The 24,474-nt window shown below is 34.2% G+C and overlaps 1 protein-coding gene across 1 annotated transcript; it reads left to right on the top strand.

Moving 5' to 3' along the window:
• Nucleotides 1–1,198: 1,198 nt before the first annotated feature.
• On the top strand, nucleotides 1,199–24,474 carry Riok2 (RIO kinase 2). The gene is made up of 10 exons (XM_047556886.1): nucleotides 1,199–1,532; nucleotides 4,938–5,076; nucleotides 5,738–5,854; nucleotides 8,258–8,433; nucleotides 10,801–10,889; nucleotides 13,033–13,224; nucleotides 15,410–15,502; nucleotides 16,426–16,944; nucleotides 19,469–19,565; nucleotides 24,189–24,474. The coding sequence occupies exons 1-10, from the start codon at nucleotides 1,467–1,469 to the stop codon at nucleotides 24,351–24,353; spliced, it is 1,653 nt and encodes a 550-aa protein (XP_047412842.1). The 5' UTR covers nucleotides 1,199–1,466; the 3' UTR covers nucleotides 24,354–24,474.

Below are 24,474 nucleotides of genomic sequence, written 5' to 3'. Positions count from 1 at the left end.
TTATATATTCATATGTGAAGTATAGAAAGAGCATTTCCATTTCAATGGAGATGTTCATTAGCTGGACATGGTTAATCAAAGAATGCTGCATTCAAGTAAAAAGAAGTCAAAGGTTGAGGCAAAGAATACAGAGGGCTGATCTTATTTTTCCGTATTATTTTGATTTCATAGTACCAGCTATCCTAGCTGGAAAAGCAGAACAGATTACTGTCTGCTACCTATCTCCAAAGTCCAGTTCATTTTTGAGTGAACCAACACTGTCTGTATGGAGCAACATACTCAAGATGGGTCTGAAAGGAAAATCAACACATTGGTCTGTGAAAAACTAGAGGGCAAAAAAATGGAACTTTCTAAGTAACTTAATTCCAACATTTATACTGCAAGTTTTGAGTATGAACCCAGAAAGAGGTGAAACATCAGTAATTAGGAATGAGGTCAAGACTGAAGTGGACTACAATCCTGAACGACAATATATAGCACCCACGTGTAACGCGAATATACCAAAATATGTACTTGTTAAGGGTTTAAAATGTAGTTCGTGAAATAAAACACAAATGCAAACAGTATCATACAAGTTTTGTTGTTATGCAGTTGCTGGTGTTCTGGCGAAGTTATGGCAGCGTAAATATTCTCTGAGTGCAAGTTGTTTACAGCCCTAAACCGGTTACCAGTTTTGTTGGTACACAGAGGAGTTGCAGACTCAGTGTGGGTAGCTCTCCTAAAGTCCTTAAATCGCTCATGGACCTTGAAAGAAATAACAAGCGTTAGGTTCAAGCACAAACGTTTAAAGTGCGGTTTTTCTGTAAAGGGGGGCAGAAAAGTAACAACGGCCACGCCTCCTCGTGTCACTCAGCCCCGCCCAAACAGGCTCAACCAAGCTTAACAGGACTCCGAAGCCTGCTGCTCCGATCACGTGCACCTAGCGCTCTGTAAGCTCGTCTTCTCGGCCCGGAGCAGGCGCAGTGAGGAACGGAGGGGCTGCGTTTAACTACGGTCCTCTTTATCTTTAACTGCCTTGGTTGCCTAAAGTCTAGCTCAGGTCATTTCCCCGGCCTCTCTTGTTGAAAGTTACTTTACCAAAAGCAGAAGTTGTAGTTTGGGGATAAAATTTGCTCCTCCTAAGTTACCAGACTTGCTCTTTGAGCCTGAGCGCCAAGTCTTGACAGATATGAAAAATAAAATAGTATATTTCAGAGAACATTTACAGTCCGACAATTGAGTCACATGGCAGAATTACTTAAAGATAGAACTTTCCAATGTTCCATACTTTGTGCTTCATAAAACATAGAAGTTGTTTCATTTTCTCATGCAAGTGAAAATTTCACTTTTATCTAGTAACAGGACCTGTAGTGAGACGCAGCGCATGCGCAGGCTATTCGGCGGCGGTACCGCACGTGAGATTACCCAGCCGCCTTGCGCTGCCGGGCTGTCTAGGGAGAGGTTTTCCGGGCTTGTCCGGCGCGGCCATGGGGAAAGTGAATGTGGCTAAGCTGCGTTACTTGAGCCGAGATGACTTCAGAGTCTTGACTGCGGTAAGAAACTCGCCTTTCCCCTTCTCTCTTGTCCTTCCACAACGTGCGTCCTTCTTCTTGTTCCTTTAGATTTGTTGGGGACTGAGCGGGCGCGTTCGCGTCCCTGGGTCCTAGCAGAGGCTACGAAGGGGGAACAGAGTAACCAGGGAGTCCGACTTTTAAAAAAAGCTTTTATTTATGTGCGTATCTTTCACTAAATAGAGCAGAAGCTCCCTCTTGTAATTATTTCTTTCTTTTGTGCTCCCTTCTTGAACTCAAGAGACACTGGCCTCTCTGGCCTAGGAAACTTGACCGTTGGCTTTCGAGCCAGTTGAGAAGAGTTTGAGACCCTTCTGAGAAGATTTGCTAGACTTAGAGCATTGACTTTTCACTCACGGTTTCAGTCGCAAAGGTTTCTTATGAATCATTCAGAAAACATTTGATAAGTTTTTAGTAGCAATTTTATGGAACAAAACAGACAAGAATGGGAGGATATACCCTTCATCATCAAGTAAATGATTAAATAAGCAAAATGACATCAGATAATAAATACTAAAGATGACAAAGGATAACAAAATGTGGCTGGTGGAAGCTGGGGGCGGGTACTATCTTTGAATTGTGTTCAGGAAAGACTGCTTGGATGCAAGAATCTCAGTTTACTGTTGTAACTGAAGTCTGCAAGGTTTTTGTTCAAATTAGGCCTTTGGTAGGCAGTGAATATTCACTAAATGAAACAATGAGAAGGAGCTGATCTAGTAGTGCCCTAGGAAAAAGTTGAAGGCAAAGGAAATAACAATAGTAAGTGCAGAAACTCTGAGACAGGAAGGTTTTTGAAAAAGGAAAGGCAAGTGTGACTGGAGCATAATGAGCCAGATACTAATGGTTGGAGATGTACCTGGAAAAGGTGAGAGACAGATCATGTACTTTAGAGCCTTGCAGACTTGGTCAGTAGTGTGGGAGGAGCCACTGAATGTTTTTTAATCAGAGGAGTGATAAAATCTGATTTTGTTATTATAATCTTTTGGCACAAAGGTCAATACGTAGATCTAGGCATTTGCAGAGTAAATTAGTTTATTGATTTAGGATCCATTATCTCTTGGTAATGAATTAGCACCATGATAAGAAGTTCTATATTGTAATTATTTTAGAATATGTGATGTGAATCACTGATGTAGTATTAAGGCTTCATGTTTTGACTTTTTGAAATTAGTCTTAAATTGGCAATACTTAAGGATTAAACTATCAATGCAAGGTCAGAATGAAAGTTGGGACAAGTTTCCTTTCTCATGTAGATTCTTCAGTTATTCTGGGCTTTCTTTAAATATTTAATGTCACCTCTGAAAGATACCTTCCTTTTCTGCTTCTTCACATATTTCTCATTTCTCAATACCTTTGACAGAAATAAGGGACTCAAGAGGAATAGTGTTGGAGGTTAGCAGTGGCAGGACAAAGCATGGGAAAAGAGTAAAGTTTAAGTATGACATTTTGTTTGGGTACTAAAATAATGCCAGATTGGTTTAGGTCTACAATATTGAAATTATTTTTTAATCTTACCAGATAGACCTAGTCATTAAAGTAACACCTGAGTCTCAGTTGACTCTTACCAGTGTTGTTACCTTTCCTTGACCTCCCCTTCCTCTTAACATCTTTGGCTCCTTCTATATCAGTTATCATTGATTAATTCACTAACTTTACCTTTCAATATGAACTTTCCCCAAAATTCTGTCGCACAGCCTTCCTTTTTTATCCATTTATTTCTTGCTGGTGATTACATCCACATCACAGGTTCATTTTTCATCTCTGGAAAATTTAATTGGCAGTGTTTCCCTGAACTTAAGATTTCATTCCTAAGTATAGACCCCTAATTTTCCTTTAAACTTCCTCATTTGACTATTCAAGGCAATTTCATCAACTTTATCTTCCTCCTTTCCTTAACTCCACCAAAAATATATATAATTTTGAAGCTTTCTCTTCATCTCCAACTTTGATTCTTCATTCTTTTATGCTCTCATCCAAGCCAAGCTGTGCCATACTACTTCCTGAAGATCTTTGATTTCTTCCTTTCATTATCCCTACTATTTATCCTTTTGTGGTTACTGTTTCCTATGAGCTGGAAAGTTATCTTAATTCTCCAGTACATCTCCAGTTTTTGCATTCTCTAAACCATTTGCATATTCCTGCTAATTAAAGTCCCCAAATTAACTGTTCATTTATCTCCTTCACCTTATTTTCAAGAGTTTCCTGCTTCCCTCAGTATAAAATACAAAACTGTAGGGTCAAATGTTTTCTCTCATATGAGGAAGCTAGAGACCAAAAAAAGGAATTAAAAAAGCGGGGATCTTGTGAAAATAGAAGGGAGATAATAGAGTAGAAGGTGGGGACAAGAAGAAGGAGGGGGAGGGAAAAGGAAAGGGCAGATTGACCATATTATGTTATATGCATGTATGAATATATCACAATGCATTCCAATTGTATATATAACTGTAGTGCACCAATTAAAATATTAATGGAAGATCAATAGAGGAAAGTTGGGGAAGGGAAGATGGGAGGGAAAGAGAAGTACTGGGGATAGAATGGAAAAAACTATTATATGCATTTATGAATATGTCAAAATGAACCCAACTATTATGTATAGCTATGATGCACTAAAAAGTAACATATATTACCATATATATGTTTGTGCATGTGTGTGTATACATATATTCTATTCTGCTTTCCTCTCCCTCTCCCATCTGAGCTACCATTGTACTAGCTTTGTTTATTTCTCTGACATCCCCCTGTCTGCTTTCTCTTATACCCTCAAAATCAATCTCAAGTATTCCTTCTTCCTTAAAAATGATCCTTCAACTCGAACTATTCTTGGTCTGCCCTGAGCTATTTCTTTTAAATCCTCAAGGATAAATAGTATTTCTATATTCCTTTTATCCTCTATGATACCTAGCACAATGCCTACATAGTATACTATACTTTTATTTTAGTATTTGCCATGTGTCATTAACTTTGTCAAGCACTCACAGTTCCTGCCGTCAAAGCAAAGTACAGAGACAGTGAATATCAATGATTACTGTATATGTCAAACTGTAATTGAAAGTATTAAGAGAGGGGCGTAATGCTGTAGAATTATAATTATATGATACTTGACAACGTTCTGTTAACCACAGCCCACTTGTATGATATCCCGTAAGATTATATCACCTGTTGATATCAAAACTGTCTTTGTGTAAATATGTTCTATTATGTTTGTACAAGGAAAAAAATTGCCTTATCACACATTTCTCAGAATGTATGCCTATTTTTAAGTGACATTGAACTGTAACTGGAGAACTATGTGGTCAGGAGATCTTCAAGAAGTTGATTTCTTAGCAAGGTTTTGATAGACAAGATTTTGTGTTGATTATGATTTCATAACATTTCCTTTAATTTCAGGTTGAAATGGGAATGAAGAACCATGAAATAGTTCCCTGCAGTTTGATTGCTTCCATAGCCAGCCTGAAACATGGTGGCTGTAATAAAGTTTTAAGAGAATTAGTGAAACATAAACTCATAGCTTGGGAGCGTACCAAAAGTAAGTATTCTTTCGAGGCATCATTCGTGAATTTTCCAGTAATTGGTTCCCCCAGGGAAGGTGTTTGAAAGGCAAGAAATGGAAATTGCCAGACAAGTAAAGCACTAGACCTAGAACTGATCATTTTTGTGACATATTCTGTTGGTCACAAATTGTCACAGAGCCTATGCAGATCAAAGTGGATAGACAAAGGAGTAGCGAAATTATACTACAGAAGAGCAAGTAGAATAGAGATATTGTTACTTCCATTTTTGTAAATTCATTCACAGGACTCCAGAGCATTACTTCTCAAATTTTTGGTGAGGGTTGAGTTTTTTTTTAAATCTGTAATGAAGTGGATAACAGGTATATACGAAAGTACAAATTATTGGTTAAATCAACATAAAAATTCCTGAACTTAAAGCACTTTCTTTTAGTTGTATCTTGACTTTATCTTGTTACAGATATTTATAGACTGGTATGTATATGGGTCACACTTCGAATAACTGTATAATAGAGAAAAAAATGAAAATTATAGAAAGAAATTTAAAACTCGTAAATCTAGTTTATCTTATTCCAACTAGAACTTCCCAACTTTAAATTTATTCTTATGAGTTAAACTGATGTGACTTGTTACTACAATATAACTAAAAAATTATCTTTCTCATTTGATTTTGTCTAGCTGTCCAGGGCTATCGATTGACAAATGCAGGCTATGATTACCTAGCTTTGAAAACACTTTCCTCCAGACAGGTAGTTGAGTCTGTTGGAAACCAGATGGGTGTTGGCAAAGAATCGGGTAAGTGCTAACTGTACTGTTAACAGCATTTTCTTTGCTTTAGTCTGCATTTTCCCTTGAGAAACATTCCTCTTTCATGTGTCCGTATTTTCCAACTAAATGGTAAAGTTGGTTAGAAGCAGTGCAGGTTAGAAATATATCCTTAGTTCATTAAGTTATTGTTATCTCCATAAGTCCATCTCTGAAGTCAGTTATTTGAAGAATTAATTTTTCTCTAATGACTCAAATCTTTGGCACATATTTTATTTGCTCTTATTGTATATTTGATAAAATGTACATTTACATCAGTTAAGACAATGTACCACAAAGACATAGTAGAAGACAGTGAACATCTAAAAACCATAAACATATTTTTTCCATCCCAGAAATCTGACCATTAAAGTAAAGATGAGTATGTGTAAAATGCAGAGGGAAAAAGCTTTCTAAGATAGCATTGAACAAATACTTATGTTTTGTCTGTTATGTATGTGGAAGACAGGAATAAAGAACAGAATGATTTTTTTTTAAATATCAATCCTAGCAACTTGGGAGGCCAAGTCAGAAGGACTTCGGGTTCAAAGCCAGTCTCAGCAATGTAGGGAAACACTAAGCAACTCAGCGAGACCCTGCCTCTAAACAAAATATAAAAAAGACTGGGGATGTGGCTCAGTAATTAATCCCCAATACCAAAAAAAAAAAAAAATGATGATAATAATTAAACTTGGAAGTAAAAGAATTATTAAGAAATCTACCCCAAAGAAGGTTTCTATGATATTTTATAAGATTTGTTGGTCTTCTTTATTTATGTCTATATTATGTATATATTTAAAAGTGATACAAGAATACTAAGTATACCTGTGTGTGTGTGTGTGTGTGTGTGTAATATATAGACAGAAGTAATGAAGTACTTTGAGGACTGGGGAATGTGGCTCAGTGAGAGTGCTTCCCTAGCATGCCCAGGGCCCTGGGTTCAATCCTCAGCACCGCAAAAAAAAAGAAAAAAAAAAGAAAGAAGTATTTTGGGGCAGGCTTCTCATTCACTTTTTAAAAGTTTTTATTTTTTGATTTTTAAGAAATTTTTGCTTGGCAAATAATGAATAAAACAAAAGAGAATACAATAAAAACTCATCTTACTCCTAACTCAAGTCTCTGTCTCCTATTATTATAACCTGAAGCTAACACTCTTAGTTTATTACATAGCTCTCTAGAAATGTTCTATGTAAATACTAGTATACTTGTATGTATTAAAAATATTATGTATATATATCACACACCAATTTTAATCACAAGTAACAGCAGTGTTATTTCACATATTGATTTAAGTTATTTTCAAGTCATTTTTTAACACACATACAGATGCCTCTATGCATATGTACAAATAAATTTGTAAATATGTTCTTGAAATTGAATTATCAGGGCATGTATTAGCTTGCTAGGGTTTCTATAGCTAAATACAACAGTATTTAAACAGTAATTTAAACAGTCCCTTAAACAGTAATTTTATTTTCTCATGGTTTTGGAGGCTGGAAATCCAAGATCAGTGTTCAATTTCTCCAAAGGCCTGCCTCACCATAGCTTGAAGATACCTGCCTTCTTGCTGTGTCTTCTCATGGCTCTTTTTTTTTTTTTTTTTCCCTGTCCTTTATGTCTCTTCCTCTTCTGATAAGGTCACCAGTTCTAATAGATGAAGGCCTCACCCTTATGACTTCAGTTAACTTTAATTATCTCTTCAAATGCCCTATCCCCAGATAGTTACATTGGAAGTTGTGACTTCAACATAGGAATTTTGGAGAATACACAACTCAGTCCATCATAAGACAGTTTAAATTTAAATTTTTGTTATTACCAAATTTTTCTCCAGAAAGTTTGTGGCAATTTATAATCTCATGAACAATGTGTAACAGAGCCTGTTTCTTAACAGAACTAAGTTAAAGTTCCTCATGAATAATTAGAGCATTCTCTAAATGTCAACATTGCAAATAGCAATTTATTTTGATAGTTGACAACTATTTATTAGATCTTTACTAAATATAGGATTGTATTCTCATGCAATTGAAGAATTGAACTTCATATTGTTGAAAAGAAAGATATTAAATAACTTCTTCAAGAGGACATTTAAGGAAGAATTAAATGTTTCCCCATTAAATTGCTTGTTTTAACATAGGGTAGATGTGGGCATTGAGTATCACTGAAAGCAATCATCTTTTTTGCATCTCTGCTTTCTTTTGTAATAGATATGAATACATGTTGGCTTGTCATTTTGTATGATTAAGTAAAATAGTATATAGGTATGAAAAGTTTTACCAAATAAGTTACTACCAAGGGGAAAGATGATAACTACAAATAAAGTCAGGTAAAGTTAGAATTATTTTATCTTATTAAAATAAAAGTATACTAATGATTATTTTTAAATCTTGAGTCTAGATATTTACATTGTTGCAAATGAAGAAGGACAGCAGTTTGCATTAAAGCTTCACAGACTAGGAAGAACATCCTTTCGAAATCTGAAAAACAAGCGGGATTATCATAAACACAGGCATAATGTTTCTTGGCTTTATTTATCTCGTCTCTCTGCCATGAAAGAATTTGCCTACATGAAGGTAATTTTTAAATGATTTTATATTTTTTAACCAAATAATACAAAAGATCTTAATGATAAGCATCTCACTCATCTCAAACTCCATTTCTACAGAAAATCACTTCTAACTTTGTGGATTATTATTTTTCTAGTGATTTCCTCCTAGTGAAGGTACTTTTAATTGTTATTAATGCAAATTTGTATGTGTGGAAATATATCTATTCAACATATAGCTAGCTAAATATTTATCTCTTTTTAATTGAAAACATCATAGAATTACCATCTGTAGAAACCTTAGCATCTCAGATAAGTTAACTAGTATTTTTTTTTAACATAATGGAATAAAATGTCTGTTTGCAAAATCTTTAATTTTTAATCTTTCACCTTCAAAATTTAGCATAGATTCTTTAAATATCTTTAATAACACTCAAATATCTTTACTAAATTAAACAGAAAATAACATTGTTTTTATTTTTTTTTCCAGTAGCATTTGTTAAAATTTATCTGTTTTAAAAAATATTGAATTCAATATTGCTGGGTTTGATCCCCAACACTACAAAAAAATTGAATTATTGAAAATGACTCTAGTGTACAAACAGTTATTTGGGGGTTCAATTTGTTCTTTGAATAAGTTGTTTTAATTTACATGCTTAAATTTTTAGCAATCATGGGAGGATTCTTAAGGTAGTATAAATAAGTTACTGATACCATACATGTTGCATATTTTTGATCTTATACTAATGGTTTGTATACTATGAAATTCAGTCTATAAGTAAGCAGTTTGGTAGGAATCAAACATTTTCCCAAAACTGCATTAGGTGTTTTTTCAGAGTGTTTATATTAAAGGTATAGAAAAAGAACCCGTTTGCACATAAATACACTCCTTAAATGCACTGGTATTTTCCTAAAAAAGAATCAGACAAAGATTAAGCTATAGCTTGAGATTAATATTAAGGCATAAGTTCTGTGCAAATATTGACAGTCTTTTTTTTTAATATTCTTTTAGTTGGCACCTTTATTTTATTTAGTTATATGTGGTTCTGAAGATTGAACCCAGCCCCTCACACATGCTAGGCAATCACTCTCCCACTGAGCCACAACCCCAGCCCTTGACAATCTTTAAGGTTACCATTTCTGTTAAAGTACCAAAAATGATCTACATTAGAAAAATAACTCTTAAAAACAAGCAGAAGTCTCTAGTGAGTAGGGAGTAGTTCAAATCCTGTCCACCAAAGGTGGGAGGTAGAATAGACAATCTTTCAAAATTAAGTACTGGGGTGGGGTGGGGTGGGGTAATGGAATGGATACCAAAGGGAATAATCAGTATAGTCTGTGCGTTAAAGTTGGTACTGTCTCTCTCTCACACACACACACACACATACACACACAGAGAAAATGAACACATTTTTTAAAAACAAATCATATATTGAACTTTGAGAAAATTCGGTGAAGTAGAATAGTTGATGAAAGTGTTCTCATGAAGTGATTAGGAGTTAGATTCATAAAACTTAGATGTGATTTGACTATAAGCAAAAGACAGTGGATTAAAGAGTATTTTGAAAACTAAGGTGTTCAAACAAGTCAGTATTTGTATATCCATTGTAGATTTTTTTATATGAAACATTGGCATAAGCATCTTGGCTTGATGTCTGTAGAATAAGTTAGGTATAGTGGCAAGAGAGAATACTAGCTGAGTAATCTGGCATAAATGACAAAGACTTGCTTAGAAATACTCCCTTTTAAATGCCAGAGATCAAAAGTATATTTTGAAAGAAGTAACAGGACCTTGATAGAAGAAATTATGCATGGGAAAATATATTTATGAATGATTTGGAATAGCATTTAACTCTGATGACTATAGTGTACGTGTTTGTTATGTAAATAGATTTGAATTACATATTGTGCTCTGGGAAAAAAATTCAGTGATCCATAAACCAAGATGCCTGACCTTTAGAATGCCTTATTTCCTAATGTGCCAAATGACAGAGTATGTCTTATATCACAATTTGTTTTCATTGAAATATTTTAAGCACATGTCAACAAATAGTAGAGACAAAATAGAAAGGAAATGTCTTAGAGACTGTGAGCTTCTTGACAGCCAGGTTTTTTAATCACTTTTATAAGCCTAGCAGAGCATGATATTAGTAAACATTCATTTTTAGAGGGAAGCTAATACAGTAAACAAGCTCTAATTAAAATTTGTTTTTACATAAAGCTTATTCTTACAATGAATAATAAGCCAAGCCAAGCAAAAAAAACCATGTATTAACAGGTTGAATTAAAAGCTTGAGCATTTTTCTTCTGATTGTGGAAAGTACTCATTCTTTTTCTTCCTTTAAAAAAAAAAAAAATGACTTCTTCATTAACTTATGTATTTTCTATGGTTTAGGCGTTATATGAGAGGAAATTTCCAGTTCCAAAACCAATTGATTACAATCGCCATGCAGTGGTCATGGAGCTCATAAATGGTTATCCTCTGTAAGTATTCTTGAAATCATAGGTCCTAATAATTTAAAGGTCAGTTATTTTTATTAATTAGTGAAATATAACTTTTGGGAAATTAGAAATTGACTTAAAGGGGTAGTCTCTAAGACAAGTTGAAAACTCAGTTTCACTCTGACATTTTGGTTTTGTAATCTCTGATTCATTTAGTATTTTTTGAGTCTGATATGTGCCAGGCACTTATAAACTCAGCCATGAACAAAACAAAGTTCCTGCCTTTGTAGAACTTATATTCTGATGGAAGAAGACATACAATAAATAAACAAGGAAATATATTATATATGGGGCATATCAGGAAACTATAGATAAAAATAGAGAAGGATAAAGGGGTTGGAAATACTAGTGGGAATAAAGATTGCAATTTTACATAGGGTTATCAGGAAAAGTCTCATTTATCAGGTGAATCCTGAGTGCAGAACTTGGAATAGGGTGCCATGCAGTTTTCTAAAAGAATATTATAGACATGTTTGCATCCATGCCTGGGGTGAGAACAGGGCAGTAAAGTAGAGGCAAGTGACTTACAGAGTTGGGAGAATTGTGAGTAGTGACATCAGATAGGGTGAGCAAGTGGCCAGTTAAGATATGTAGACCCTTGTAAGGAATTTTTAATTTTTTATTAGATAGGATACCACTACAGTGTTTTGAGCAGAGAAGAAACGTGATCTCACTAATGTCTTAAGATCACTCTGGCTACTCTGTATTAATAGTAGACTTAAGAGAAGACAAAAACATATTAGAAAGATAAATTAGTATAATCTAGGCAAGAGATGATAGTAGTAGCTCTGATCACAGTGATAGTCATGAAGGTGATAAAACGTGATCAGATTCTATGTATGTTTTACAGAGAGAACCAACATGCGTTGTTTCAGTTTGGATTTGGATGTGAAGGAAGCAGGGAGTCGATGATAGCAAGTTTTTTGACCTGAGTACTGATTAATGAGGAAAGAGGAAAACCTGAATATCATGGTGCCCAAAGTTAAAAAAGTATTTCAAGGAGGGGAAAGAGGTTAACTAAATAGAAACAATGACAACTAAGAACTAAGAATTTGAATTTAGAAACATGGAAGTCAGTGGCAGTCTTGATAAGAGCTATTATATTGGAATGAAATACATGCAAGTTTGTTTGAAATGCGTTCATTAGAAAGTGGGAGGAAAGCCAGGCACAGTGACACACACTTGTAATCCCAGCAACTAGTAGGCCTGTAAGGAAAAATGCAGCTCAGCTCAGGACCCGTGGCAGTTCCAGCCCTTAGAGCGGAACTGCTGCTCCCTACGCCCGTCTGAGTTGCGGCTCAACAATAACTGCCAGAAAAATCCAGGATGGACACAGGGCCTCATGCAAGAGACTTTATTATGTGGACGACTAGCGCGTCTGCTCCGGGGTTAAAAAAGAAGGAAAAGAGAGAGATGGCTTGGACGCTTCTCCCAGATATTGGAATCTCCGGAGCTGGAAGGAACCAATAGCGGAGGAGAATACTTGCAAGCTGACTGATGAACCAGTAGCTAGCTAGCATGTTCAGACTGGCAAGCTAGGACATAACGTGGGAAGCAGGAAATGGCTATAGCGTAGGCCGGAAATTCCTGTAAGGTAAGAGGCGGGTGGAGCACAGATTGACAAGTGGTTGGGAGGCGGGGAAAATTGCTGCACCTGAAAGGGCCGGGTATCGGCTTTGTATTACAAGGCTGAGGCAGGAGGATCTCAAATTCAAAACTAGCCTCAGCAACTTAGCAAGGCCCTAAACAACTTGGTGAGACCCTGTCTCTAAATAAAAATATAAAAGAAGGGCTGGAGATGTGGCTTAGTGGTAAGTGTCTCTGGTTTCAATCCCCGGTACCAAAAAAGGAAGGGGAAGGAAAGGAATTGAAAAAGGTTCATCTAAAAAGAATTTGTCTCTAAGGAATGTCCAAAGAAAGGAGGTTGTCATGGAAAGAAGATATAGAATCGAAGTGGGATGTGGCTTTTGATTTTAATAGCTGGAACATGTTATATTTGATCTTGGAATGGAGAGAAAACTGCTGGTAGATAGGGAATGGAAATAATATATATGTATACACACTTTCATAATTTCATTAAAATCATGACTGTATACAAATAACCTGTTTATTATTGTTATTTCAGATGTCAGATACACCATGTTGAAGATCCTGAAACAGTATATGATGAAGCTATGGAACTAATTGTCAAACTTGCAAATCATGGGCTAATCCATGGAGATTTCAATGAATTCAATCTTATATTGGATAAAGATGACCATATTACCATGATTGATTTTCCACAAATGGTTTCAACTTCTCATCCCAATGCTGAATGGTATATTCTGAAATTGATTATACATATGGGGGTGTTTGTGCATTATTGAAATCTTTTTTTACAAATAATTTTCCAATTTGTAATACTATTGTTAGGTTAATAACTGGTTTGAAGTGGCTGGTTGTAGTGATATAAAAAAGACACATATTAGAAAGATAAATTATTAGAGCATCCTACTTATTAAAGGATATTCAACTACTAGAATTTTCCCCAAAAGAGATCTTTGTTATTCCTCAGTATTTTAAAGGGGAAAAATGTGCTTTGATCTACTTTTTAAATCCTATTCATAAAACTTATGCACATATTAGAAAGCTGAAGAAATTGTCTTTTATTTATATAAACTATAATGAGGTAATTGTAATTTGACAGACATTCAAATTAGATTTTCTTAGCCATGAAATCTCTTGATCAAACATACTTTTAGGAGGATGTCCAGTTTTTTTAAACACAAAAGCCTGCTCAGAAGTAGAGAGACATAAAGAGGGGAACCTTAGAACCACCACATAACATTTTTGTCTTTCCCCTTTTCTCTCTTCCATGGTTACCTCCAAGAGAACTTCACCAAACATAATAATGTTGGACGACCTTAAGTTTAGTTTTGGACTGGACTCAGTTACCAGACCAATGATAATTATCTCTCATGTCATTTTTAGCTTTTATTAGAAAAGAATTCATATAAAATTTCTTCCCTGGCACAGAGCAGAATCAATTTAAATGCTTCAGTAATCATATTTTCACATTACTTAACCATCTAAGCCAGCCAAGTTGTGAAATATAACCTTTTCCTTTATTTACTTGTATTTCATGATGCAGTTCAGGGTAATCAAATTAAGGTTAAGTGTGTTTTTTCTCTTCTGTTCCAAGTTTTATGAGAAACTTCTTTTTCCTAAAGTAATAACTGGCACCACTTATGTAGTAGGGTATATTCATTTTTTACAAAGTTTGAGCTTGAAGCAGTTTATGTTCAGTGAAGCTTGTCTTCCTCCTGGTTTCCATTAGAAAACATCTATACTTATGCTAGAGGAAGAAGTACCATTTAAAAAATATTTCCAACAAAACAATATTAAAAGCTTAATAGTGTGCATTTGGGTGGTCAGTACTCTTCAGATATTGACTAATCACTATTTTTATTATATGGTATAGCATAATCATACAATAAAGGAACATCTGAGAACCACCAGTTCAAGGAATTGATGAGTGACTATGACATTCCACGTTTTAACTACATTGTTCTTTGGGGAGACATTGTGATTTAATTCAAATTTTTATGAAAGAGTACTAGGGCAAAGGACTTGTGCTAAGTGCTAGAGATTTCAGTATAAATAAGTTCAGTTTGCTTTTAAAAAAGTTATTATCTTTTTGGTGAAATGTGAACATATAAAATGATAATTTTAAAATTTACTAAGATTTTGCCCAGGGTACCCTGAAAGCAAGTAATGGTGACATTGTCTTTCCACTCCCAGTCTTCATTGTTCTCAGAATAACTTAGTTAAGGTCCAAGAAGATGGTCAATTTCATGTCATCCTGTCCCTAATTCTGCATTATCTGGAAATCATCTGGAGAAGTGAATCAGTTTTTGCAGCATAATGGCGACCAAAAAAGCAACCTGATCTGCTCTCATTTCAGATTAGCATGTCTTCAGATCATTATTTATAAGCCACAGCATGATTTATCCCTTTGGGTATTACCGTAGTTTAGCTAATGGGTAGCAAAGATATATAAACTTAATTCATTAGTCTCTAAACTTTTCCTTGAATCAGTAATCTACCTTTTTATCTTTAGCTTTCTCAGTTGGCAAGGAATTCTAGTGGGTATTGCTAATGGGTATTACCAGGGGACTAAAGAGGATAAGTGGAAACCTCCCAAACGGTAGACCCCATAGTCTTCTTATCAGTTCACACTCATCCCCACCTCCCAGTGCATCTTACTGTGTACTAAGTAACAGCGTGAGAAAACCCTGATTTTTCTAACCATAGGAACTGTATTGACAAACTTACGTCCCTAAAGTTTTCCTCCTATTTTAGCTTTTTCAAATGCAGTGGCAACTGATTTGTATTTCTTTCATGTAAAATCTTTCTCCTTCATGCATGGAGCACAAATATCATTACTAATGTTATTAGCATTGGCTAATTAGGAAAATGGCAAGTGATAAGGCAGTAAAAAAAATGATTTTTTGCTTTTGCAGGTATTTCAACAGAGATGTTAAATGCATTAGAGATTTCTTCATGAAACGCTTTGGCTATGAAAGTGAGCTTTATCCAGCCTTTAGTGATATCAGGTTTGTGCTCAGCATTGCTTAAAATGCAATGCTAGGACTCATTAAATATCTGATTTATTCAAATTCTAAAGGTTAATACTTTCATCTAAAAAATGTCAAATAGTAACATTTGACACTTTATAATTGCTTTTGAATATCATTGACCTACATTATAACAGTTTAACTTAAAAATTTTAAAGTACCCACCTTTCATCTGTAAAGGCTCTGTTTAAATTTTAGAAAGGAATAGTTTCTTGTAAGCTCAAGAACCTTTATTCTATTTTGAGTGCTGTGTGAATAACCCATTCATAAGAAATCTAATAAAATACTTTCTTAAATTTCTGTTTTTTCCTTTATTCAGAACAGAAACTATCTTTAATTCATTCTTGGGACATAATCATTTACATTCTCTAAGTTTTCTCATTTGTTTTATATACTTAAAGTATTCTTGATTTGGGATGGCTTACATAAGTTAAAAGAAATCTTTAGCCCTCTTTGAAAGCTAATTTACTTAAATTAAATATCAACTGAAGTTTTTGGTTTGGGGCTTTTTTTTTTTTTTTTAAAGAATTTAACCTTTTTTTTTTTTTTAATTTATTTACTTACTTTATTAATGTGGTGCTAAGGATTGAATCCAGTGCCTCACCTATGCTAGGCAAGTGCTCTACAACTGAGTTACAACCCCAGTCTCCTAGCTGAAGCTTTTATAACTTTGTTATTAATATATGTTGCTTTTCTCTTACTATATTTTATTCTTAAAATGAGAACTTTTTTTTTGTACTTAAGTAATTTAAGTATTATATTTTAGGCAAGGAAAAATTCTTATATAGACTATTAAGCTCACTTGAATTATAGCTTATTACAATAGTAAATATTTATCCTTCTCATTTTTTTTTTTTTTTTTTTTTTCTCTTTTAATGTTTGACACTTTTTCCCCCCACTAGGAGAGAGGATTCTCTTGATGTTGAGATTTCTGCCAGTGGTTACACAAAGGAAATGCAGGCCGATGATGAACTGCTACATCCAGTAGGTCCAGATGATAAAAATACTGAAACTGGGGAGGGAACTGATTTCTCATTTTCTGATGAAGAGGTGTCAGAAAAAGCAGAGGTTTATAGGTCAGAAAATGAAAGGGAACAGAACTTTGTAGATGAATCAGGTGGTTGCTGTTGGAGATCACGTGGAGAATTAGAACATAAAAACGAAGACAGTTTATTAGAGGAGAGTGCCAAGGCACACAAATTTGAAATGACTGAGTTCAGTCAAGCTTTGGAAGAAATAAATGGACAGGTTTGTGAAAACAGTTCAGTAACTGAATTTTCTGAGGAGAAGAACAGAAATGACATCAAGCAAGATGGTCAGACAGGTCCAGGAGAAATTCCTGCTGGCTCTGAAGAGTATGAAAATGAATGCCCTCATCTGATTGCCTTGTCATCATTAAACAAAGAATTCAGGCCTTTCAGGTATATTTTTTATTGATTGCTTTTTACTTTAATCTTGAGACCAATGATTAGTTTGATTCTGAGTGTTTTTGAAGAAAAACCAAATGGTATGACAGTTGTACTCTGCCATCATTATGTGTAAAATGAAAGCCAAATAACCTTTTTAGTTGTAAAACTCCAAAATACCTTCCTTTTCAGTTAGTTAACAATCTGTTCACTAAATTTCAAATAATTCTGCCTTAAAATACAAATTGATGACTTCCAAAGAATTAACGTAGGTCTCTTGATAAATTGATCAGGTTTGAAATGGATGAGTTCTTTTTATTTTCATAGTTACACATCTAATGTATATTCTGAGTTAGATAAAAGCATGTATACAATGGGCAGTAAATGTGCTTTCTGCACATTTCTGTATAAAGTGTCTGCAGTGAATTTTCTTGGACTTTGAACCTTCTTTCCTTTTGTTCATATTAGTTAAAATTAGTTTAAATTGATTAGTTAAAATTATATGATAGTGCTGTTTTCCTCTAGGAGTATTTTGTTTAGCAGATAATAATGAATTGGACTCAGCTTAGATCAGGAAAGAGTTCTAAAACTTAATTTTTAGATTTGGGAAGCATATCCAGAATCAAACTATAGTTCATTAAATATTGGTTTTATTTGTCTCAAAATAATAATAGAGCAAAATTAAATCAGCTATACACTTAATAAATAATTGGCCTTGCATCTCTAGGCTGCCTTTATACTTTTATTTATGAAGCACAACTTTAGAATTTTGTTCCTTTTCCATATAGCTCTGTGTCTTTAGTCTCACATCTATTGTCATTTAAATAATAAACTTAGAAATTAGAGCAGAAGCATATAAGGAAAAAAGTCCAGGTTATCAGTGGTTTAGAATTTTGAGTGAATGTGTTGGTCTAGATTCTCGAGAAAAACAACTGATAAATTTATTACAGATAAAAACCTCATAAGTTGATTATATTGTAAGTCAAAATACATTTAATACACCTAACCTATTGACAGAATAGCTTAGTAACACATTATACTGTAGAGTGTATATTGTTTACCCTTATGATTGTGTGGCTGACTGTAGCTACACCCTCACTGTCCATTGACAGTGTCCAACACTTTGAGAGAGAATAATATATCTCTAGCCTGAGAAAAAGGTCAAAATTAAAAATACTGCTTTTAGTAAATGCATATCATTGTTGAACATTGTGAAGTCAAAAAAATCAAGTCAAATCGTAACAGAAGACAGTTTGTATAAGGAATTGATTCATGGGGTTATGCAGACTGAGAAGTCTCAGGATCTGCACTCAGCAAGCTAGAGACCCAGGAGAGCCAGTGGTATTCTAGCCCAACTCTGAAGGGCTAACAACCAGGAGAGCCAATAGTGTAAGTTCCAGGTCAAAAGCAGAAGACTAATGTCCCAGCTCCCAGACCCGCAAAGAAAACAATTTCTCTTTATTCTGCCTTTTTGTTCTAACCAAGCTTTCAATGGATTGGATGAGGCCCACCCACACGGGGGAGGTCCATCTCCTTTACTTAGTCTACCAATTAATTAAAAAATGGCCTCACCAGATACACCTGACATAATGTTCAAACAAACATTGGCACCTCATCGTGCAGTGAAGTTGTGCATAAAATTAACTGTCACAATGATAGTAAAAATTCTCATAGTGTTAAGTGGTTTTCTAAGCAGGGAATGGAAGTAATAATTTTGTTTTCACTCTGAACACATGCTGGGCAAAACCTATTATTCACAGTAGAAGCAAAATAGATGTTGCTGAAAAATATCTCCCATTAATATTATCTGAGTTCTTATGCAATATGAAAAACAAGTTAGACAGTTTCCATGTTTGTAGGGATTTTAGGGGTTTTTTTGCGGGGGTTTGGGGGAGTTTGTTTTTTGGTACTGGGATTTGAACCTAGGGGTGCTTAACTGAACTATATCCCCAGCCCTTGTTTATTTTTATTTAGAGACAGGATCTCTTTGAGCTGCCAAGTGCCTCTCTAAGTCGCTGAGGCTGACTTTGAACTTTCTATCTTCCTGTCTCAGCTTCCCAAATTGCTGGGATTTGAAGCATGCACACCATGCCCAGCTGTGTGCTTATAGTTTTTTGCAGAATCATGGAATACTGTATCTGTTCCCACTCTATCTACTGTTGTTTGGGACAAGGTAGGAAGAAAGTAAAGCAGAGATTAGATTGTGAGAGGAAGATTTGTATAGTGAAAGAAGAGGTGAAGTTTGGAGCAAAAGAGACATGAATGGTAGAGAAGCAATGAATTTTGGTGGCTGGCACAGTCTGCTATTTTGAATTTTTGATAGGAACTCTCTCAGAATGTTGAAAAATGAAAATTGTTAATACGTTGGACTAAATTGTATGTAGTTTTGCCTTCATAGAAATTTTAAATGTAATGATCTTCAGGTATTTTATGTCTAAGCTTTACTTTTGGATAAGAATATAAATTAATTTAATCAAGCATGACTAATTATATTATAAGAATTAACTGAAGAAATTGTGGGTTTTTTTTTTTATTTAAGAGATGAAGAAAGTGTGACAGATATTAATCAGAAAAGAACAAGAACTCTGAGTGTTACTTCTGCAGGCAGTATTTTAAGCTGTTCAACCATTCCTCCGGTAAGCATTCACACAGCATTTACCAAATATTGATTTGGTCACTACTGAGAACAGATTAATAAACTCGGTTGCTTGTGAGGATTACAAGACTCCTTTGGACATTTGAACTTTACACATTTTATAAAATTATAGCAGGTACAAATATAGTAATGTAAGAGAGAGTGTTCAACTGGAATGCGCAGAGCTTTTCAGAAAAAAAAGTTTCATAACTTAAACTTGAAGGATAAAATCATAGGTATTTTAGATTGAATGGGGACTTTGTATCTTCACATGTGGTTTTCATTACTTGATTTTAACAATGAGAAAAATGGAGGCCCAGATAGGTTATGTAACTTTGCTCAGTTATCTACCTGGTGCAGAAAGATGCACCTCCTTCACTAGCTAGTTTGTTCTTGAATTTTGAAAAACAAAAATAGCTCATTTAAAAATGTTTAAAATCTCGGGGACTGGGGATATAGCTCAGTTGGTAGAGTGCTTGCCTTGCAAGCGCGAGGCCCTGGGTTCAGTCCCCAGCACCAAAAAAAAAAAAAAAAAGTTTAAAATCTCAAAAGTTTTTGTTAGTTTTTGTTATTTTTGTTAAATTTGGACATTTAGCAGCAATGTCCAAAGAAATTACAAAAGGGACACTGGACAGGACAATCAACAAAAATATTCTAGCTCCTATTGAGGAATAGCCTGCCAGCTTTAAGGGCTAACCAGAAGGAAGAATCAGTTTAGAACTAGTTATGTCCCACAGAGCAAAGTCATTTTCTCATTGCCTATGCAGATATTGTCTGTCCTACTCTCTGACATCAATATTATAAAACTATATGTAATTCTTACTTGCCATTTAGGAACTATATGAATTTACAAGTATCATGATTCTTCTGATGACTGAAACATAGTTACTCTTGGTTTCTTGCAAAATGAATCCTTTGGCAGTCAACAAAAACTAGTGTTTAAGCCTATAGCTTACCACATTATTTCCTAGCCTTCTTTCAAGACTATGCAGTGATTTGAAAATTGTAGTTTGAACATTCTAGATTATTTTGTAACTTTAAGAAAGTAAAGCAATATACTAATGAGTTTTCTTTACTCATAAGTGAAAGGTATGTAAAGTTTATTGACTTTTCTGTTCCTATTTATGGTAAGTACTATCAAAGACAGTTTAATGATTACTTTTTTAAAACGAGCAAAAAATAAAAATTAGTTTAGAAACTAAGAAAGAGGGAAATAAAATGAGCAGATGGAAAGTGAATTCAGAAAAAAAAAACTTTCTTTTCTGAACTTCTCATTCCAAGATCAGAAATATTGCCAATAAATTAAAATATACGTACTGTAAGGAATAATAGGTGATATTTGCAAAATTAAATCTGAGCCATCCAAAACAAGGTAAAAAATAATACCTTATAATGTAGCACACTTTTAGCTCTGGGACCTTTATGTGATATCAGAAACATCTTAATCTTGTCTGACCATTAAAAATGTAAAGTCCTAGAAATCTAATTAGTTCCATATACTTTTTTCAATGGTCCAGTAATTTATCTATTTTCTGAACTTAAAATTGAAGTCTATGAAGCATCTTTTAATTACATTAAAAATTTTTCCTTTTAAATATTATTAACCTACCTTTATCGTAAATTTCTCACAATTCCTAATTGCTAATCCACTCTTGGCGTTGATATTTTCTATAATTACTGGAATTTATTTACCCTCCTTTCTCAAAATTAAACCATAATTTTTAGTTGGTTATTGCATATGAAGAAAAATATTATTAATTCACACTACATCTTCAAATTCTAACTTATGCTTTCTTCCATATGAGATGATTATGGCACTCACTTTGTCAGAAGACAGGTTAAAATTGTGTTTGCATGTTTAAGTATTATATTTACTGCTCTGATCCTGTTCTTGATACCGATCTCTCCAGCCAACATCATGAGCATTGAAGTTTAGAGTAGAGTCAAGCCTGTAACTATTACATCTTGAGTTTTATGAATTACATTATAAAGGACAAATTTGCCTTCTCAGGAGGGGATAAAAGATCTCTTCCACCTAGTTTGATCAATAAAGTTTTCTGTCTGATCATTTGAAACAAACTTATCTTAATTCTATATTCTCTTGAAATTTGTGTCACACTGTTTTCTTTGGGGGTAACATTTTATTTTGTTTAAGACCAGGAAAAAACAAACTTTGTTACCTCTATTAACTTGACATTTGTTGTTTTGTGATCTGCACTAAGATAAAAGACTATTTTGTGTGCGTACCTTGAAATAAGAGATGTTTTCTTCCTTAAAATAGTTTATGATTTCTATTTCTTGACCATTTGTAAACCCTGTTCTCAATAATATATAACAAAATTAAAATATAATTAAACAGTAAGGAAAATTGCTTTTTAATAAATATGTATATAGCTTCCACCTAATGAAACATTTTTACCTTAACAACCAAAAAGGGACATGGTTTTTCATTAGTTTTTATGTACTCTCTAAAATAACACACAAGTATTTTACTTCATCTTACTCCGTTTTTAAGTGAAGTTTTCTTAACATATAGAAAAATAATTTCATAGGATTTATAAATTATTCTGAATTTGGGAGGCGATACGTGTATATATAAGTATCTTACAGTCTCTTCAAAATAAATCAGGGAAAATTCAAACAATAATTAGGAACAAAGTTAATTTTCCCCCCTTGGAAATATCACGCAGACCCTGTTCTCTTTGAATTTAAATGTGGTACACAATCTACTACTGACTTCCTATGACTTTCCATCTTCTATCTGCTGGATGCCTTCTTTTCTAGTCCCATTCTTTTCTTTAGTTTTCTATTTGGCAATTTAGGTACCAGTCATTTTTCGAATGACATTTTCTGGGCCTTTTATTACTGATAATATTTTGTTAACAGACATGATTGGAAATTCGGTTACTTGTTAGCCTGTGATTGGGAAATAATTATCTTTCAGGGTTCTGTCTTCATATTTACAGTGTTACTGAGTATTGTAGTTAAGAAAATGCAGAACAGCTTCATTCTGTTCTCCCATTGGGATAGGGTGGTATTCATAGTACCTAGGGTTTGGGAAAACTCCTAAAACTTTTAGCTGATTCTGTTTTCAGTCTTAAAACTTCTGGAATATCTGGTTATTCTGTCTCAGGCCTTCCTGGGTTTAGGAGGCTGCATCATATGGAGCCATCAGACTCTAGAAACTTCTCTTTAAAAAAAAAAAAAAAAAAAAAACTTAAACTCTGATTCTTCCAATCTTTTTTCTCCCTCTCATCTCATACCTTTCCTTCTATAAAGAATGATTAAACAAAAAAAAAAAACTTAGCTTTAAAACCTGTTGTTAATTGATTGTAACTAAACTGCATTTAGCTTATCTGATCCAGTTTATTATACGTATATGACTAAAGAAACAGTACAGTAAGCCAACTAGTTCATCTAGCCTTCTTTTACCTCTCCAATCCATTATTATTAACTTTTTAACTTAGCAGATTTTTTTAAATATATGCTACTTTGTACCCAGCGTATGGTAAGGCATATGACCCTTGCTTCTATCTTTGCAATTTTTTCTTCTGTTTTAAGAGACAAGTTGGGTGTTGCAAGGTTATATACTAGTAAGTAGCAGGCTTTACTGCTTCAGAGAAAGAAAAAATCATTGTGGGTTGAATATTTCAGATTCTTTTTTTCATCTTCTAAGTCATGGAACATGCTGCCTGTGTGTTAACTAAACAAGTAATTTTGGATTTTTGGTCATTCACTGTGAGAAAACATTCTACATTTCTGAAAACAATATAAGGAAACTTGTCCATGAGTAGTAACTGCTTCTCGGTGTCATTTCAACAACTGAAATTGTGAAGACATTCTTGGGTATATCATCAGCAGTTAATACTTTCAAAAATAATTTCCCAGCCATGTCTAGCAGGGCATGGTGGCACATGCCTGTAATCACAGCAGCTCAGGAGTTTGAAGCAGAGGATCAAAAATTCAAAGCCAACCCTAGCAACTTAGCAAAGTTGCTAAGGGGGGATGACAGGGTGTTTCTCAGTGGTAAGCAACCATGGTTTCAATCTCTAGTACCAAAAACCAAAACAGAACCATGTCTACTTTTACCTAGAAAGCAGGATAGTTTTCTAGTTTGTTGGTGGTACAGTGGTGATTTGTATTTAAATAATTGTTACTACTGGTATACATAATAATACTTCTTAGCTATATAATCTATTTTTCTGTTAGGAATTTGATTTTCTTTTTTGTTTTTGGCACTAGGAATTGAACCCCGGGACTCTTTACTACTGACCCCAGTCCTTTATATTTTTTATTTTTTATTCAGAGAAAGGATCACACTAAATTGCTGAGGGTCTCACTAAGTTGTGGAGGCTGGCCTCAAACTTGGAGTTAGCCTCATGAGTCACTGGGATTACAGATGTGTGCCACCACATCAGGCTGGAATTTAGTTTTTTTTAATCTTTGTAACAGTTTCTGCTATTTTATCACTGGTTCATATAGTACTGTCAGTGGGATTTTTAAAACTCATGCTCTTAACAGATATAAATTTAAAAGATATTAGCAATATGTGTCATTATCTTAGCAAATTTGTGCTCCTTATCAAAATGGTTATCAGTGATACTGATATGTAAAATCTTTCCAGGAACTGGTGAAACAGAAGGTTAAACGTCAGTTGACTAAACAGCAAAAATCAGCTGTCAGACGTCGATTACAGAAAGGAGAAGCAAATATATTTACCAAGCAGCGGAGAGAAAACATGCAAAATATTAAATCAAGTTTGGAAGCAGCTAGCTTTTGGGGAGAATAATAAAAACAATGGATATTTTTAATGTATATTTTTAAGTTATCATAACCCTGTTTACAGCCACTGTAGTGTCTATTGAACCAAAGCCAATAAATAGATAAATAAACCCTCTTTCATGTTTCAA

This window comes from Sciurus carolinensis, chromosome 6 (assembly GCF_902686445.1).
Source record: "Sciurus carolinensis chromosome 6, mSciCar1.2, whole genome shotgun sequence".
Taxonomy (NCBI): Eukaryota; Metazoa; Chordata; class Mammalia; order Rodentia; family Sciuridae; genus Sciurus; species Sciurus carolinensis.
The sequence above is the reverse complement of the archived record's forward strand: the minus strand, read 5'-3'. Positions and strand labels throughout refer to the sequence as shown.

Coding starts and splice junctions, on each gene's coding strand:
- Riok2 (XM_047556886.1), top strand. CDS start 1,467: ATGGGGAAAGTGAATGTGGCTAAGCTGCGTTACTTGAGCCGAGATGAC. Junction 5,077..5,737: donor AGCTTGGGAGCGTACCAAAA/GTAAGTATTCTT, acceptor GATTTTGTCTAG/CTGTCCAGGGCTATCGATTG. Junction 16,945..19,468: donor AAAGAATTCAGGCCTTTCAG/GTATATTTTTTA, acceptor TTTTTATTTAAG/AGATGAAGAAAGTGTGACAG.